This window comes from Coregonus lavaretus (assembly GCF_964263955.1).
Source record: "Coregonus lavaretus genome assembly, chromosome: 16".
Taxonomy (NCBI): domain Eukaryota; kingdom Metazoa; phylum Chordata; class Actinopteri; order Salmoniformes; family Salmonidae; genus Coregonus; species Coregonus lavaretus.
In genome coordinates, this window is record NC_140003.1 from 38,173,690 (window position 1) to 38,191,978 (window position 18,289).

At 46.6% G+C, this 18,289-nt stretch overlaps 1 protein-coding gene across 1 annotated transcript in view; it reads left to right on the forward strand.

The window, feature by feature from the left end:
• The first annotated feature begins 384 nt into the window (after positions 1-384).
• LOC311143939 (discoidin, CUB and LCCL domain-containing protein 2-like) overlaps positions 385-18,289 on the forward strand; it is a 41,837-nt gene continuing 23,932 nt past the window's right edge. The window contains exons 1-4 of the mRNA XM_084179834.1: positions 385-699; positions 2,856-3,080; positions 6,386-6,523; positions 14,354-14,478. Of these exons, the coding sequence (XP_084035960.1) occupies positions 594-699; positions 2,856-3,080; positions 6,386-6,523; positions 14,354-14,478 (594 nt within the window). The 5' untranslated portion in view covers positions 385-593. The remainder of the gene's footprint in view (positions 700-2,855; positions 3,081-6,385; positions 6,524-14,353; positions 14,479-18,289) is intronic.

The window sequence follows — 18,289 nt, forward strand, 5'->3', positions numbered from 1 at the left end:
AACACCAACACTGGGGTTATTTTACACCACTACGTGTTAATTTCACTCTAACAGAGTGAATTTAACTCCTGAATTAACACAGTGTTGGTGTTACAGTGAAAAATGAACACTGGCCAATTTGCTGTGTACACACATGGAACAATTTGTAGAATTGCAGGAAATTACCTTTAAAACTTAAAATGTTCTCTCAGCTCTCAAGAGGGGGGCCACTAAATGTTTTTTCCCACGAGGTGGAGGAGGGCAACCAAATCTTGCTTAGGGCCCCCAAAAGGCTAGAGCCGGCCCTGCCTATCACGTCCAACGGTGGACTAGGGGATCCTACTGAATCCTATTGCAATGTGGGAGGAGGGGCGGAAGTCGATCCACAGCCGATTGGCTTCAGATTCAGTTGTGGAAACGAAGCTAACCGCGGCGGTGCAGTGTTTTCAGAGAGAGCGGAGAGCGTCGGAGGTTTCCAAGCGCAGAAGGAAGCAGGGGTTTATTTGACGGAGCACGGAGGTTTTGGGAAGCGGCGTTTTAAACTGCTTGTACGGACTAAACTTGGAGTTCACCGGTGTGAAAGCGTGCATTATGCATTCGGACTGCAGGCTGCTATGGGCAGAGCGGTAATGGTGGGCAGGGGACCGACAGGGACCGGGCTTTTCTTCTTGTCGACTCTCATCATCCTCCTCACCGCCAGAAGCAGTCGAGCGCAGAAAGGTTGGTGTTGGTCGGTGCCACTCAATGTAATCAAGTGTAATACAAGTGTTACAAACTCGATACATATAGTATGCTCCTAGCTATACGTCCTTATGACGCAGTGGTCATATGACTTTTGGCTACTCGGTTGCACTCGGGATAGTCAGCGGCAGATATTATGATGCTGTTGTCTTCAGCAAGGGGAGCAGTGCAGTGACTATATCGCCAGATAGCCTACCTTACATGGCTCGTTCTCTCCTCTATCCCAAATATGTAGCCAGAATCACAGACTGCAAAAGTTCCTATTTTCTCCAAGTAGTTTGTTAGTCATTGAAATTGGTTATTGAAGTGTAGCCTACAGCCTATATATAAAGGGTAGACAGTGCAAAAGAAACACTAGTCATTTGTGCGCAGGATTTCAGGTAATGAAAGAGACAGCGATATCATAATTTTTGCCGAGGGGGGAGGGGTTGAAGTGGTAGAGGGGAAACAGACTCATATCAACTTCTCGTGGCATTACAGGTAGTAACTAGTTAACAAGTCTTCTTAACCCCGTGAACTAGGTTAATGTGCACTTGGTTTAGAGACATATTACACTTCTCCAACTGACACTTTGGAAAGGGGTTTTGAGCATTTGGAAACATTGGTGGCTGAGGACAGTGTTTGGTTAGTGTAGGTGTAAACTGATCCGAAAGCTGCTTCTCTCCAGGTCCAGAGGGATGGGAGGCCACTGCGTTTTTGTCCAGTTCATCTGGTTATAATGTCCAGCCAGTGTCAGTGATGTTACATAACACCAGCCAGGCCGCCATGATGCATGACTGTCCACTGTTATCTCTGGTCTGAAAAAAAGCCCTAGCCCATTCCCCTATAACCCCTAGCCTGTTCCCCTATAGCCCCTAACCCCTAGCCTGTTCCCCTATAGCCCCTAACCCCTAGCCTGTTCCCCTATAGCCCCTAACCCCTAGCCTGTTCCCCTATAGCCCCTAACCCCTAGCCTGTTCCCCTATAGCCCCTAACCCCTAGCCTGTTCCCCTATAGCCCCTAACCCCTAGCCTGTTCCCCTATAGCCCCTAACCCCTAGCCTGTTACCCTATAGCCCCTAACCCCTAGCCTGTTCCCCTATAGCCCCTAACCCCTAGCCTGTTCCCCTATAGCCCCTAACCCCTAGCCTGTTCCCCTATAGCCCCTAACCCCTAGCCTGTTCCCCTATAGCCCCTAACCCCTAGCCTGTTCCCCTATAGCCCCTAACCCCTAGCCTGTTCCCCTATAGCCCCTAACCCCTAGCCTGTTCCCCTATAGCCCCTAACTCCTAGCCTGTTCCCCTATAGCCCCTAACCCCTAGCCTGTTCCCCTATAGCACATAACCCTAGCCTGTTCCCCTATATCTCCTAGCTCCTAACCCCTAGCCTGTTCCCCTATATCTCCTAGCTCCTAACCCCTAGCCTGTTCCCCTATATCTCCTAGCTCCTAACCCCTAGCCCATTCCCCGATAGCTCCTAACCCCCCAATGTTTGCACATCTGTAAAGTGTAGCAAAATGGGGCAGACTCCAGCTTGACTTTAAATGGATTAAAGGAAGCTTATGCCATATTGCAACACCTACTTGGTCAAGGGATTTTCGGATAAGGCCTCTGACTGGTACAGTATAGGACAGGGTCAAAGGTCAAGCCAAAAAACAGGGTTCCGATTGGACTAAGTCAGCTGCAGTAGATTTGTTCACAAGAACTCTGTTGGAATCCTGATAACTAAACTAAACAGTGATGGTGAAATCCTTACCCGTCATCCTCTCCTGTCCAAACAACTGTTCAAAGTCTGAACATGTTTACGTCCATCCCACTGATATCTACAGCTCTACATTTACCCATAATGTGTGTGTACAGTATGTGTGTAACACAACCCTTGTGTGCATATTGGCTACGTTCACCCATGATGTGTGGATAGATGCATGTATGTCAGAGGCGGCTGGTAGAACCTTAATTGGAGAGGACGGCTCATAGTAATGGCAGGAATGGAGTTAATGGAATGGTATCAAACACATACAACACATAGTTGCTTGATACCATTCCATTCACTCCATTTCAGCCATCATTATGAGCCGTCCTCCCCTCACCAGCCTCCTGTGATGTATGTATATGTGTCCGGCCATCACTCATTGTGTTTGTGTGTGTGTCTCTGCAGGCGATGGCTGTGGCCTCAGTGTTTTGGGCCCCTGCAGTGGGAGCCTGTCGTCTCTGGGTTACCCTGGTACGTACCCTAACCACACTGTGTGTGAGTGGGAGATCAGCGTGTCGCAGGGCCAGAGGCTCCACTTCCGCTTCGCTGACCTGGACATAGAGGAAAACAACTGTCAGGTCAACTACCTCAGGATCTACAATGGTGTAGGACCGCATAGGACCCAGATAGGTGAGAGAGGGAGATGGGGAGGGAGGGAGGTCATCAGGAAGGGGGAGATGGGGTATGAAATATACTGTACACAACAGTGGAGGCTGCTGAGGGAAGGATGGCTTATAATAATGGCTGGAACATTATTATAATGGAATGTCATCAAACACATGGAAACCATGTACAATGGCGCCGGAGGGGATGGCTGATGTTTTATGGACTCTTAACCAACTGTGCTATTTTGTGTGTTTTTTTTTTACATTGTTTGTAACTTATTTTGTACATAATGTTGCTGCTACTGTCTCTTATGACCGAAAAGAGCTTCTGGACATCAGAACAGCGATTACTCACCTTGAACTGGACTAATACTTTTTCTTTGATGAGTCGGACAAGAGGTTTTTGCTCCAGACACCCAACAGGGCCCTCATCCCCGTCATTCGCAGTAGAAAGAAAATGAGATATTGAGGAAGGAGATCAGGGTGCCTGGTAGGAAGCCGGCGATGAGTGGCTAATCTGCCTTTGCCATTGATACTATTGACCAATTTACAATCGCTTGATAATAAATTGGACGAACTACAAGCACGTATATCCTACCAACAGGAAATTAAAAACAGTAATATCTTATGTTTCACCGAGTCGTGGCTGAACGAAGACATGAATGACATACAGCTGGCGGGTTATACACTATTGGCAGGATAGAACAGCAGCCTCTGGTATGACAAGGGGTGGCAGTCTATATATATTTGTAAACAACAGCTGGTGCACGATACCATTTGGCAAATCTGACCATAATTACAAGCAAAAACTAAAGCAGGAAGCACCATTGACTCTGTCAATAAAAAAGTGGTCAGATGAAGCAGATGCTAAGCTATAGGACTGTTTTGCTAGCACAGACTGGAATATGTTCTGGGATTCTTCCGATAGCATTGAGGAGTACACCACATCAGTCACTGGCTTCATCAATAAGTGCATCGATGACGTCGTCCCCACTGTGACTGTACGTACATACCCCAACCAGAAGCCATGGATTACAGGCAACATCCGCACTGAGCTAAAGGGTAGAGCTGCTACTTTCAAGGAGCGGGACTCTAACCCGGAAGCTTATAAGAAATCCCGCTATGCCCTCCGACGAACCATCAAACAGGCAAAGCGTCAATACAGGACTAAGATCGAATCGTACTACACCGGCTCCGACGCTCGTCGGATGTGGCAGGGCTTGCAAACTATTACAGTATACAAAGGGAAGCACAGCCACGAGCTGCCCAGTGACACGAGCCTACCAGACGAGCTAAATTACTTCTATGCTCGCTTCGAGGCATGTAACACTGAAATATGCATGAGAGCATCAGCTGTTCCGGACGACTGTGTGATCACGCTCTCCGTAGCCGATGTGAGTAAGACCTTTAAACAGGTCAATATTCACAAGGCTGCTGGGCCAGACGGATTACCAGGACATGTACTCCGAGCATGCGCTGACCAACTAGCAAGTGTCTTCACTGACATTTTCAACCTCTCCCTGTCTGAGTCTGTAATACCAACATGTCTCAAGCAGACCCAAGAACACTAAGGTAACCTGCCTAAATGAATACCGACCCGTAGCACTCACGTCTGTAGCCATGAAGTGCTTTGAAAGGCTGGTCATGGCTCACATTAACACCATTATCCCAGAAACCCTAGACCCACTCCAATTTGCATACCACCCCAACAGATCCACAGATGATGCAATCTCTATAGCGCTCCACACTGCCCTTTCACACCTGGACAAAAGGAACACCTATGTGAGAATGCTATTCATTGACTACAGCTCTGTGTTCAACACCATAGTGCCCTCAAAGCTCATCACTAAGTTAAGGACCCTAGGACTAAACACCTCCCTCTGCAACTGGATCCTGGACTTCCTGACGGGCTGCCCCCAGGTGGTAAGGGTAGGAAACAACACATCCGCCACGCTGATCCTCAACACAGGGGCCCCTCAGGGGTGCGTGCTCATTCCCCTCCTGTACTCCCTGTTCACCCATGACTGCATGTCCAGGCACGACTCCAACACCATCATTAAGTTTGCCAATGACACAACAGTGGTAGGCCTGATCACTGACAATGACGAGACAGCCTAAAGGGAGGAGGTCAGAGACCTGGCCATGTAGTGCCAGGACAACAACCTCTCCCCTCAACGTGATCAAGACAAAGGAGATGATTGTGGACTACAGGAAAAAGAAGAGGACCGAGCACGCCCCCATTCTCATTGACGGGGCTGTAGTGGAGCAGGTTGAGAGGTTCCTTGGTGTCCACATCACCAACAAACTAACATGGTCCAAGCACACCAAGACAGCAGTGAAGAGGGCACGACAAAACCTATTCCCCCTAAGGAGACTGAAAATATTTGGCATGGGTCCTCAGATCCTCAAAAGGTTCTACAGCTGCACCATCGAGAGCATCCTGACTGGTTGCATCGCTACCTGGTATGGCACTGCTCGGCCTCCGACCGCAAGGCACTACAGAGGGTAGTGCATACGGCCCAGTACATCACTGGGGCCAAGCTTCCTGCCATCTAGGACCTCTATACCAGGCGGTGTCAGAGGATGGCCCTAAAAATTGTCAAATACTTCAGCCACCCTAGTCATAGACTGTTCCCTCTGCTACCACACGGCAAGCGGTACCGGAGTGCCAAGTCTAGGTCCAAGAGGCTTCTAAACAGCTTTTACCCCAAGCCATAAGACTCCCGAACATCTAATCAAATGGCTACCCAGACTATATTCAATGCACCTTCCCCCTCTTTTAGACTAACCGGTGCCCCCACACATTGACTCGGTACCGGTACCCCCTGTATATAGCCTCGCCATTGTTATTTTTACTGCTGCTCTTTAATTATTTGTTACTTTTATTTCTTATTATATTGTATTTTTTGAGTGATTTTTTTTGTTGGTGGTATTCTTTCTTAAAACTGCATTGTTGGTTAAGGGCTTGTAAGTAAGCATTTCACTGTAAGGTCTACACCTGTTGTATTCGGCGCATGTGACAAATAAAATGTGATTTGATTTGTTTGATGTATTTGATACCATTCCACCAATTCCGCTCCAGTCATTACCACAAGCCCATTCTCCCCAATTAAGGTGCCACCAACCTCCTCTGATACATAATCAATAGCAGTCATTATTTGACAGTCAGTATATGACAGACACATCAATAGAATAACACTGTCTGTACCACTATCTGAATGTAGATAATAACCTCTAGTTCAGAGTGCAAGATTAAGTTGTAATGCCAAGGTAGGATCATGAAACTAGTGAGTACAATGTTACTGAATTGACCCTCTCCCCCTCCTCTAGTAAAGTTCTGTGGTCTGGGTCTGAAGGTTCCTGATCTCATCCAGTCCAGTGGGAACCAGGTCACTGTCCAGTTCATGAGTGGGACCCACCGCAGTGGTCGGGGCTTCTCCCTGTCCTACTCCACCACTGAACACACAGGTACCAGGGGTTAAAAGTCAGGGGGCAGGTTCTGAGCCGAGCTGCATCCAACCTGTGTTTGAGAGCATGAGCTGCTGCTGGTGTCCAAACTTTCAGATATGACAATGTCACTAAGGGCCCAATCATAGGCCGTGTTGACTCTTAGTTGAGATTACGATAGATTGTTTTACAGTAACATTGTGCCCCCATGACTAAGAGAGTTGCCTAGGTTACAGTGTGTATGTATGTGTTTGCATGATTAGGGGTCTCATGTGAATTATATTAAAGATGCATCTCTTCTCCCTCTCTTTTCTCTTTACTCCTCCTCTTTACCTCTCTCTTCCTTTTCCTCCTTCCTCCTCTCCCTTACTGGAGAAATAACTATTCTACCTATATTACAGTGACCGTGGCGTCTGTAAGTGGTGTCTCTTGCTGCTCTCTCTGTCAGTGAGTGGGAGATATATGGAATGAATTCAGTTACAGGGAGACGTGAGGGAAGTGATCTGCTTTAACATGACAGACATGGGGCATGCCAGGAGAGTATTACAGCTGGCTGGCATTTACTTCTACATATAGCTGTGTTTGTGTGTTACTGCGGTTTTGGTTTGACTTTCCTTGTGGGGACCAGAAGTCGTCATAAGGATAGTAAAATAATGAAAATTCGGACAAGTGGGGACATGTCGCCAGTCCCCACAAGGAAAAAGGCTATTTTAGGCAAAGGGGTTAGGGTTACAATTAGGGTTAGGTTTAGGGTTAGAGTTAAGGTTAGGTTAAGGGTTAGGGAAAATATGATTTTGAATGGGAATCAATTGATTAGTCCTCACAAGGATAGTAAAACAAACATGTGTTTGTTTGTGTGTGTGTTTGAATGCAGAGGTTTTTAATCTAGACATACTTCAGCTCTGTGTGAGCATCGTGTCTGTGTGTTTTAATGCTGATTTGAATCTAGACATACTTCAGCTCTGTGTGAGCATCGTGTGTGTGTGCACGTGAGCATGCGGCATAGTGAGAGATGGGGAGGTGAATAGAGAAGGAAGTTAGTGGAGAGTTTTGGTGGAGGGCAGATGGAAGGACAGGGAGGTTTAGGCTGGGATTCAATGCAAAACCGTGCTATATAGCGCGCTTGACATTTAAAGGGATTTTTCCAATTGAGCCGACATTGGCATTGTTACCTTGAATGCAATCTCCTGCGAACGCGGTAACATTGCCTTTAAAAGTCGCCTTATCTACAAGCTCAATCGGATTGTATCACAGCCTTAATGATGGGGTGTGCTGTAAACTCACCTCTGAACAGACACGCACACATGCCCGTACACACACTAGAATTATATGGTGCACCGCTGTTGGAATTCCAGAGCTTTGTACCATTTTGTGCAGAGCACCTTCTTATCTCTCTGTGTGTGTTACACATTTCTAACAGTGTGTGTGCATTACAATGAGAGTGTCAGGAACAGTGTGTGATGTGTGTGTGTCCACATCACCAACAAACTAGTTGTGAAGTTGTGAAGAGGGCACGACAACGCCTTTTCCCCCTCAGGAGACTGAAAAGATTTGGCACGGGTCCCCAGATCCTCAAAAGGTTCTACAGCAGCACCATCGAGAGCATCCTGACCGGTTGCATCACCGCCTGGTATGGCAACTGCTCGGTATCCGACCGTAAGGCGCTACAGAGGGTAGTGCGTACGGCCCAGTACATCACTGGGGCCAAATTCCTGCCATCCAGGACCTATATACTAGGCGGTGTCAGAGGAAGGGCCAAAAAATTGTCAAATACTCCAGCCACCCTAGTCATAGACTGATCTCTCTGCTACTGCATTGGCAAGTGGTACCGGAGCGCCAAGTCTAGGTCCAAAAGGCTCCTTAACAGCTTCTACCCCGAAGCCATAAGACTGCTGAACAATTAATCAAATGCCCCCCCCCCCCTCTGTTTTTACACTGCTGCTACTTGCTGTTTATTATCTATGCATAGTCATTATACCCCTACCTACATGTACAAATTACCTCGACTAACCTGTATCCCCACACATTGACTCGGTAACGGTACCCCTTGTATATAGCCTCATTATTGTTATTTTATTGTGTAACTTTTAATTTTTTTATTTAGTAAATATTTTCTTAACTCTATTTTCTTAAAACTACATTGTTGGTTAAGGGCTTGTAAGTAAGCATTTCACGGTAAGGTCTACACCTGTTGTATTAGATTTTGATTTGATCTAGAACCCTTAGATTAATCCTACCCTGTCTCTGTGTGTCTGGGCTTTGTCACACACCACTCCAAAGAGCTGTACATCTCTGCAGACTACAAGAGCCGGTGTGTGTATGTGTGCTGACTTACACAGAAGTGTCCAGAGACTCTGTGTGTGTGTGTGTGTGTGTGTGTGTGTGTGTGTGTGTGTGTGTGTGTGTGTGTGTGTGTGTGTGTGTGTGTGTGTGTGTGTGTGTGTGTGTGTGTGTGTGTGTGTGTGTGTGTGTGTGTGTGTGTACTGAGAGCCATTAGGGCAGTGCAGATCCAGCGTGTGTGGTCACACTTCTGTTGTGTCAGGAGTCTGTCTACATCACCAGTCTCCCTGGAGTACTGTGGGGAGGGAAGAGACAGATGAGTGGATTGACAGCAAAGGAAGATAAGAGGATACTAAAGGGGGAAGCAGGGTTATTGAGATAATGGCCTTATATTGAATTGAATTGAAATTGAGAGAGAGAGAAAGGTGGGAGAAGGGAGGAGTCCATTTGAATTGAAGAGACAAAGAAGAGAGAGAGAGAGAGGGGGAGGGGGGTTGGAGATTGATCCTGTCCAAGTTTTTTTTATTCGCATACTCTGAAAGAAATATATCAAATTACTGAAGAGAGAGAAAGAGATGGGGTGAAAGACAGATGGATTTGTTATTGCACATTCATACGTTAGAGTGTTATATTGAGATAACATCACTGTGAGCTCCAGTATAGAGGCAGGAATGAGCTAATGTGGGCTCCTGAGTGGCGCAGCGGTCTAAGGCACTGCATCTCAGTGCATCTCGGCTGTATCCAGGCTGTATCACAATCCGATTGGGAGTCGCATAGGGCGGCGCACAATTGGCCCAGCGTCGGGGTAGGCCGTCATTGTAAATAAGAATTTGTTCTTAACTGACTTGCCTGGTTAAATAAATAAAATAATGTAGACCCGGCCTACACATCATCCTCTGGGGTTAGCATAGCCACCTAGCAGAGCAGGCCAAGCCTATCTACCTAGAATAGCCATCTAGGATGTCAACCGACTGACGGAAGTCATTTTCGCCCGCTTCTACATGTAGAATCGGTTTGCAAATTACAGGCGGCACTTTGTTTAGAGGTGCGTGGGCTAATAAGGGTGTCTGACAACGTTACTGCCGGTGTAAATGTCCAATGTTTACTTCGCCATTACCATTTCATACATGGTACATCATGTGTCACACTTAATGATGTCCCCATACACCCCACTTATAGTGTACTAGTTCCGGTTTAACACCCACCCATCTACACTTTCGGCCGGCAGACACTCGACAATCCTACCGGTCTGTCCGTGCCTTGACAATGCCTGGGCCAGCGTGCTGCATCACCAGTATAGGAAAGGCAAGCAAATCAATCAAGAGAGGGACTCATCTGTTTTTAGAGGGGGAGGGGTGAGTGTTGGGATGTTGGTTAGCAGTTTGCACAACCACTCTGCTCAAAATCAAATCAAATGTTATTTGTCAAATGCCTTGTAATAGTGAAATGCTTACTGACGGGCCCATCCCAACAATGAGAGAAAAATAGAAAAATAATAACACAATGAAATAAATACACAATGAGTAACGATAACTTGGCTATATACACAGGGTACCAGTACTGAGTCTATGTGCAGGGGTACGAGGTAATTGAGGTAGATATGTACGTATAGGCAGAGGTAAAGTGACGAGGCAACAGGATAGATAATAAACAGTAGCAGCAGCGTATGTGATGAGTCAAAAGAGTTAGTGCGAAGGGGGGGTCAATGCAGATAGTCTGGGTATCTATTTGGTTAACTATTTAACTACACTACCGGTCAAAAGTTTTAGAACACCTACTCATTCAAGGGTTTTTCTTTATTTTTACTATTTTCTACATTGTAGAATAATAGTGAAGACATCAAAACTATTAAATAATACATATGGAATCATGTAGTAACCAACAAAGTGTTAAACAAATGAAAATATATTTTATATTTGAGATTCTTCAAATAGCCACCCTTTGCCTTGATGACAACTTTGCACACTCTTGGCATTCTCTCAACCAGCTTCACCTGGAATGCTTTTCCAACAGTTTTGAAGGAGTTCCCACATATGCTGAGCACTTGTTGGCTGCTTTTCCTTCACTCTGCGGTCCGACTAATCCCAAACCATCTCAATTTGGTTGAGGTCGGGTGATTGTGGAGGCCAGGTCATCTGATGCAGCACTCCATCACTCTCCTTCCTGGTAGAATAGCCCTTACACAGCCTGGAGGACAATAAAAGTGATAAAATCAATTTTAAAAAAATTATATTGTACCAGTGCAAAAAGTGTCCGGATTCTCTCCAATTCAATTTGTTTTCCCTTGTTTTTGAGGTATTTTTTTACTCTCCCAGTGAATGTCTGGCACATGGCCATCTTAAGGGAAAAAAACATGTGGTTCTGCTCTGTTGTCGTATTTGCCCTTACATTGTCCTGTTGAAAAACAAATGATAGGCCCACTAAGCCCAAACCAGATTGGATGGCGTATCACTGCAGAATGCGTGTGAGTGTGCCTTTAATTCTAAATAAATCACAGACAGTGTCACCAGTAAAGTACCCCCACACCATAACACCTCCTCCTCCATGCTTTACGGTGGGAACTACACATGCAGAGATCATCTGTTCACCCACACCGCATCTCACAAAGAAACGGTGGTTGGAACCAAAAATCTCAAATTTGGACTCCAGACCAAAGGACACATTTCCACCGGTCTAATGTCCATTGCTTGTGTTTCTTGGCCCAAGCAAGTCTCCTCTTCTTATTGGTGTCCTTTAGTAGTGGTTTCTTGACAGCAATTCGACCATGAAGGCCTGATTCACACAGTCTCCTCTGAACAGTTGATGTTGAAATGTGTCTGTTAGTTGAACTCTGTGAAGCATTTATTTGGGCTGCAAATTCTGAGGCTGGTAACTAATGAACTTATCCTCTGCAGCAAAGGTAACTCTGGGTCTTCCATTCCTGTGGCGGTCCTCATGAGAGCCAGTTTCATCATAGCGCTTGATGGTTTTTGCGACTGCACTTGAAGAAACTTTTCAGGATTTACTGACCTTCATGTCTTAAATTAATGATGGACTGTCGTTTCTCTTTGCTTATTTGAGCTGTTCTTGCCATAATATGGACTTGGTCTTTTACCAAATAGGGCTATCTTCTGTATACCCCCCCCCCCTACCTTGTCACAACACAACTGATTGGCTCAAACACATTAAGAAGGAAAGAAATTCCACAAATTAACTTTTAAGAAGGCACACCTGTTAATTTAAATGCATTCCAGGTGACTACCTCAAATCAAATCAAATTTTATTTGCCACATGCACAGAATACAATAGGTGTAGACATTACCGTGAAATTCTTACTTACAGCCCTTAACCAACAATGCATTTTTTTTTATAAAGAAGTAAAATAAAACAACAACAACAAAAAAGTGTTGAGATAAAAAGAGCAGAAGTAAAATAAAATAACAGTAGGGAGTCTATATACAGGGGGGTACCGGTGCAGAGTCAATGTGCAGGGGCACCGGCTAGTTGAGGTAGTTGAGGTAATATGTACATGTGGGTAGAGTTAAATGACTATGCATAAATAATTAACAGAGTAGCAGCAGCGTAAAAAGATGGGGTGGGGGGCAGTGCAAATTGTCTGGGTAGCCATGATTAGCTGTTCAGGAGTCTTATGGCTTGGGGGTAGAAGCTGTTGAGAAGCCTTTTGGACCTAGACTTGGCACTCCGGTACCGCTGCCGTGCGGTAGCAGAGAGAACAGTCTGACTAGGGTGGCTGGAGTCTTTGACAATTTTGAGGGTCTTCCTCTGACCACCTGGTATAGAGGTCCTGGATGGCAGGAAGCTTGGCCCCAGTGATGTACTGGGCCGTACGCACTACCCTCTGTAGTGCCTTGCGGTCGGAGGCCGAGCAGGTGCCATACCAGGCGGTGATGCAACCGGTCAGGAGGACCCATGCCAAATCTTTTCAGTCTCCTGAAGGGGAATAGGCTTTGTCGTGCCCTCTTCACGACTGTCTTGGTGTGTTTGGACCATGATAGTTCGTTGGTGATGTGGACACCAAGGAACTTGAAGCTCTCAACCTGTTCCACTACAGCCCCGTCGATGAGAATGGGGGCGTGCTCAGTCCTCTTTTTTTTCCTGTAGTCCACAATCATCTCCTTTGTCTTGGTCACGTTGAGGGAGAGGTTGTTATCCTGGCACCACACGGCCAGGTCTCTGACCTCCTCCCTATAGGCTGTCTCATCGTTATCGGTGATCAGGCCTACCACTGTTGTGTCGTCGGCAAACTTAATGATGGTGTTGGAGTCGTGCCTGGTCATGCAGTCATGGGTGAACAGGGAGTACAGGAGGGGACTGAGCATGCACCCCTGAGGGGCCCCCGTGTTGAGGATCACCGTGGCAGATGTGTTGTTACCTACCCTTACCACCTGGGGGCGGCCCGTCAGGAAGTCCAGGATCCAGTTGCAGAGGGAGGTGTTTAGTCCCAGGATCCTTAGCTTAGTGATGAGCTTTGAGGGCACTATGGTGTTGAACGCTGAGCTGTAGTCAATGAACAGCATTCTCACATAGGTGTTCCTCTTGTCCAGGTGGGAGAGAGCAGTGTGGAGTGTAATAGAGATTGCGTAATCTGTGGATCTGTTGGGGTGGTATGTGAATTGGAGTGGGTCCAGGGTGTCTGGGGTGGCGATGTTGATGTGAGCCAAGACCAACCTTTCAAAGCATTTCATGGCTATAGATGTGAGTGCTTCGGGGCGATAGTCATTTAGGTAGGTTACCTTGGCGTTCTTGGGCACAGGGACTATGGTGGTCTGCGTGAAACATGTAGATATTACAGACTGGGTCAGGGAGAGTTTGAAAATGTCATTGAAGACACTTTCCAGCTGGTCAGCATATGCTCTGAGTACGCATCCTGATAATCCGTCTGGCCCCCTGGCCTTGTGAATGTTAACCTGTTTAAAGGTGTTAAAAGTCCTACTCACATCGGCTATGGAAAGCAAGATCACACAGTCGCCCGGAACAGCTGGTGCTCTCATGCATGGTTCAGTGTTGCTTGCCTCAAAGCGAGCGTAGAAGGCAATGAGCATAGAAGGCATTTAGCTCGTCTGGTAGGCTCACGTCACTGGGCAGCTCGCGGCTGGGTTTCCCTTTGAATCTGTGATCGTTTGCAATCCCTGCCAAATCCGACGAGCGTCAGAGCCAATGCTGTCCTTGGTGACTGGCAGTTGCTTTGGTTACACAACAGGTTGAATCACTGCTTGATCATGACATGACCAATACCCACCACGGTCCAGTGTGGTCAAACCAGGCCTTAGCATGGTCAGGCGGGGGAGTTTTCCAGTTGTCACCCTCAGTGACTGGATGGGGATTTCTAACCTTGTGGTCATCCCCTCAGTGTTTGTCTAGAACGTTATCCCCTTGGGTGTGTGTGTGTCTGCCTGTGTCCATGCGTACGTGTCTGTCCATATGTGTCTGTCTGTCCGTGCGTATCTGTTCCACTTGTGTCCGTGTGTGTGTGTGTGTGTGTGTGTGTGTGTGTGTGTGTGTCTACCTAGACAGGGTGTAGTACAGAGCGAGAGCTGAGTTAATGTGATCTGTGTGTGTATGTCTTTATAGATCTGATCACCTGTCTAGACAAAGGAATCCACTTCATTGAGGCAGAGTTCACCAGATACTGTCCAGCAGGATGCCTGACTTCTGTTGGGGAGATCTCTGGGACCATACCCCACGGCTACAGAGATGTGAGTATATGCACATTACACAGATAAGGGTTTCAAATCAAATTTTATTTGACACAAATGTGCCGAATACAACAGGTGTAGACCTTATAGTGAAACGCTTACTTACAAGCCCTTAACAAACAATGCAGTTTTAAGAAAAATAAGTATTTGCACACGTAAATCGTGCCTGTGTTCGTGTGAGTGTGTGTCTGTGGGCCTGCATGTGTGTGCAGGCGCCAGTGTATGTCTGTGTGTGTGGGGGTCTGAGTGTGCCAGTCATTGTGGTGTGCGCACGGTTCCCAGATGATTCACACTGCCCCCCTTCACCCACCACACACACACCAAGTCTGTCTCTCTGTCCTGCTGAACCCTCAATACCTAGCAGCACCTCCACCACTACCCCACAGGAACTAACTGGCCACAAAGCCATGACTCACTTCATGGTTATGTTCCCTTCTCTCTCTTGTTCTGTATCTCTTTTTTTCTCTCTCTCTCTCTCTCTCTCTCTCTCTCTCTCTCTCTCTCTCTCTCTCTCTCTCTCTCTCTCTCTCTCTCTCTCTCTCTCTCTCTCTCTCTCTCTCTCTCTCTCTCTCTCTCTCTCTCTCTCTCTCTCTCTCTCTCTCTCTCTCTCTCTCTCTCTCTCTCTCTCTCTCTCTCTCTCTCTCTCTCTCTCTCTCTCTCTCTCTCTCTCTCTCTGGACTATGTAAACAGGCCCTCTCTCAGCAGTATGTATGCACGTCCCAGGGTGATGACATCACAATGCCCCGGCTGTGTCTGAGGTCATGGGGGCTGAGGTAGTCTCTGGCTGATGACCTCATACCTGGGTGGGTCGGGGGGCCCATGGGGGTGGGGAGGGAGGCTAGATGGAGAATGAGGGTGTTATTGATGAGGGGAGGCCCAGGGGTGGCTCAGAGGCATAGTAGAGGGGAAGGGGGTGTGTTTGTGTGTGTCGGCGGGTGTCTCAAAAGCACAGAGGAGGGGAAGGGGTTGTAGGGAGGTGAGCTAATTGTTTGGCCGAAGGAATGGTCTGCTAATTCAGCCCAGCTGGAGGAGGGTGCTGAGCGGACTGGTGTGTGTGTGTGTGTGTGTGTTTGTGACTGGTGGTGTGTGTGTGTCTCTGAGCTTGTGTAGGCGGTGTTGCAGATTACATAGCAGAAAAGGATCCCTGGTTGTCCATGTTCAGCCAAACAGGGGTTACAACCATTACACCCAGAGTCAGTCTGACATTAGTTGCCATGGAGCGTTGCTATCTGCTGCTCATTGGACCAGACCCAAAATTCTGAGATCCGACCTGGGACCCGAGCGGGTCCGGGTCCTAAATTCTGACTTTTGTCTCGGATCTGGGTCGGGTCTGATATACAGTGCATTCGGAAAGCATTCAGACCCCTTTACTTTTTTCATATTTTTTTTACGTTACAGCCTTATTCTAAAATTGATTCAATAGTTTTTTCCCCTCATCAATGTACACACGATACCCCATAATGACAAAGCAAAAACTGGTTTTTAGAAATTTTAACAAATGTATTTAAAATAGAAAAAACGTAAATATCACATTTACATACAGTACCAGTCAAAAGTTTGGACACACCTACACATTCAAGGGTTTTTCTTTATTTTTGCCATTTTCTATATTGTAGAATAATAGTGAAGACATCAAAACTATAAAATAACACATATGGAATCATGTAGTAAGCAAAAAAGTGTTAAACAAATTAAAATATATGTTATATTTTAGATTCTTCAAAGTAGCCTTGATGACAGCTTTGCACACTCTTGGCATTCTCTCAACCAGCTTCACCTGTAATGCTTTTCCAACAGTCTTGAAGGAGTTCCCACATACGCTGAGCAGTTGTTGACTGCTTTTCCTTCACTCTGCGGTCCAACTCATCCCAAACCATCTCAATTGGGTTGAGGTCTGTTGATTGTGGAGGCCATGTCATCTCCTCCCGAGTGGCACAGTGGTCTAAGGTTGCTAGCTGTGCCACTAGAGATCCTGGTTCAAATCTAGGCTCTGTCGTAGCTGGCCGCGACCGGGAGACCCATGGGGCGGCGCACAATTGGCCCAGTGTCGTCCAGGGTATGGGGAGGGAATGGCCGGCAGGGATGTAGCTCAGTTGGTAGAGCATGGCGTTTGCAACGCCAGGGTTGTGGGTTCAATTCCCACGGGGGGCCAGTGTAAAAAATAATGTATGCACTCACTAACTGTAAGTCGCTCTGGATAAGAGCGTCTGCTAAATGACTAAAATGTAAATGTAAATCTGATGCAGCACTCCATCACTCTCCTTCTTGGTAAAATAGCACTTACACAGCCTGGAGGTGTGTTGGGTCATTGTCCTGTTGAAAAACAAATGATAGTCCCACTAAGCGCAAACCAGGTTGGATGGTTTATCGCTGCAGAATGCTGTGGTAGCCATGCTGGTTAAGTGTGCCTTGAATTCTAAATTAATCACAGACAGTGTCACCAGCAAAGCACCATCACACCGCCTCCTCCATGCTTCACGGTGGGAACCACACATGCGGAGATCATCCGTTCACCTGCTCTGCGTCTCACAAAGACATGGCGTTTGGAACCAAAAATCTCAAATCTGGATTTCCACTGGTCTAATGTCCATTGCTTGTGTTTCTTGGCCCAAGCAAGTCTCTTCTTCTAATTGGTGTCCTTTAGTAGTGGTTTCTTTGCAGCAATTCGACAATGAAGGCCTGATTCACGCAGTCTCCTCTGAACAGTGTCAGAAGGCGTGGATGTGGTGTAGGAATCAATCGCAGGACACAGAGGCTAGTCCAAAAGTCTTTAGTCAAGACAAAATGACACGGCTACAAAACAGAGCCGGAGGCACGAGAAAATTACGCACACTGCGTAAACGAGCAAAATGCAACAAATGCGCACAACAAGTGCGGACTCTCTATAAACAAAACAAATAGAGAAAAATTTACTGACTGCTCCAGCTGACAAAAGAACAACTACACACAAACAAATGCCAGAAACAACGAGAACTTAAAGGACACATAATCAACACTAAACGAGAACAGGTGTACCAAACAGACCAAACCAAACAAACATCGAAAACAAAGAACGGTGGCAGCTAGTACTCCGGAGACGACGACCGCCGAAGCCTGCCCGAACAAGAAGAAGGAGCAGCCTCGGCCGAAACCGTGACAAACAGTTGATGTTGAAATGTGTCTGTTAGTTGAACTCTGTGAAGCATTTATTTGGGCTGCAATTTCTGAGGCTGGTAACTCTAATGAACTTATCCTCTGCAGCAGAGGTAACTCTGGGTCTTCCTTTCCTGTGGCAGTCCTCATGAGAGCCAGTTTCATCATAGCACTTGATGGTTTTTGTGACTGCACTTGAAGAAACTTTCAAAGTTCTTGAAATGTTCCGTATTGACTGACCTTCATGTCTTAAAGTAATGGACTGTAGTTTCTCTTTTCTTATTTGAGCTGTTCTTGCCATAATATGGACTTGGTCTTTTACCAAATAGGGCTATCTTCTGTATACCCCCCTACCTTCACTGACCACCTTCCGGAGACACTTGAAACCCTACCTCTTTGTCACGCTCTGGCTCCGGGACTGTGTTGTTTGAGCCAGGGTGTATTCATTTGGTTGTGTTGGGTATAGGGTGTGTTCATTTGTTGTGTTTGGTATTGGTTTTGTTTTCCGTGTTTGGTCAGGTGACTCCCAATCGGAGGTAACGAGTGTCAGCTGTCGGCTCGTTATCTCTGATTGGGAGCCATATTTAAACTGTGTGTTTTCACCTTGTGGTTGTGGGTTATTGTTCTATGTTCAGTCGGTGTACTGAGGACTTTACGGATCGTGTTTTGTTTTGTCGTG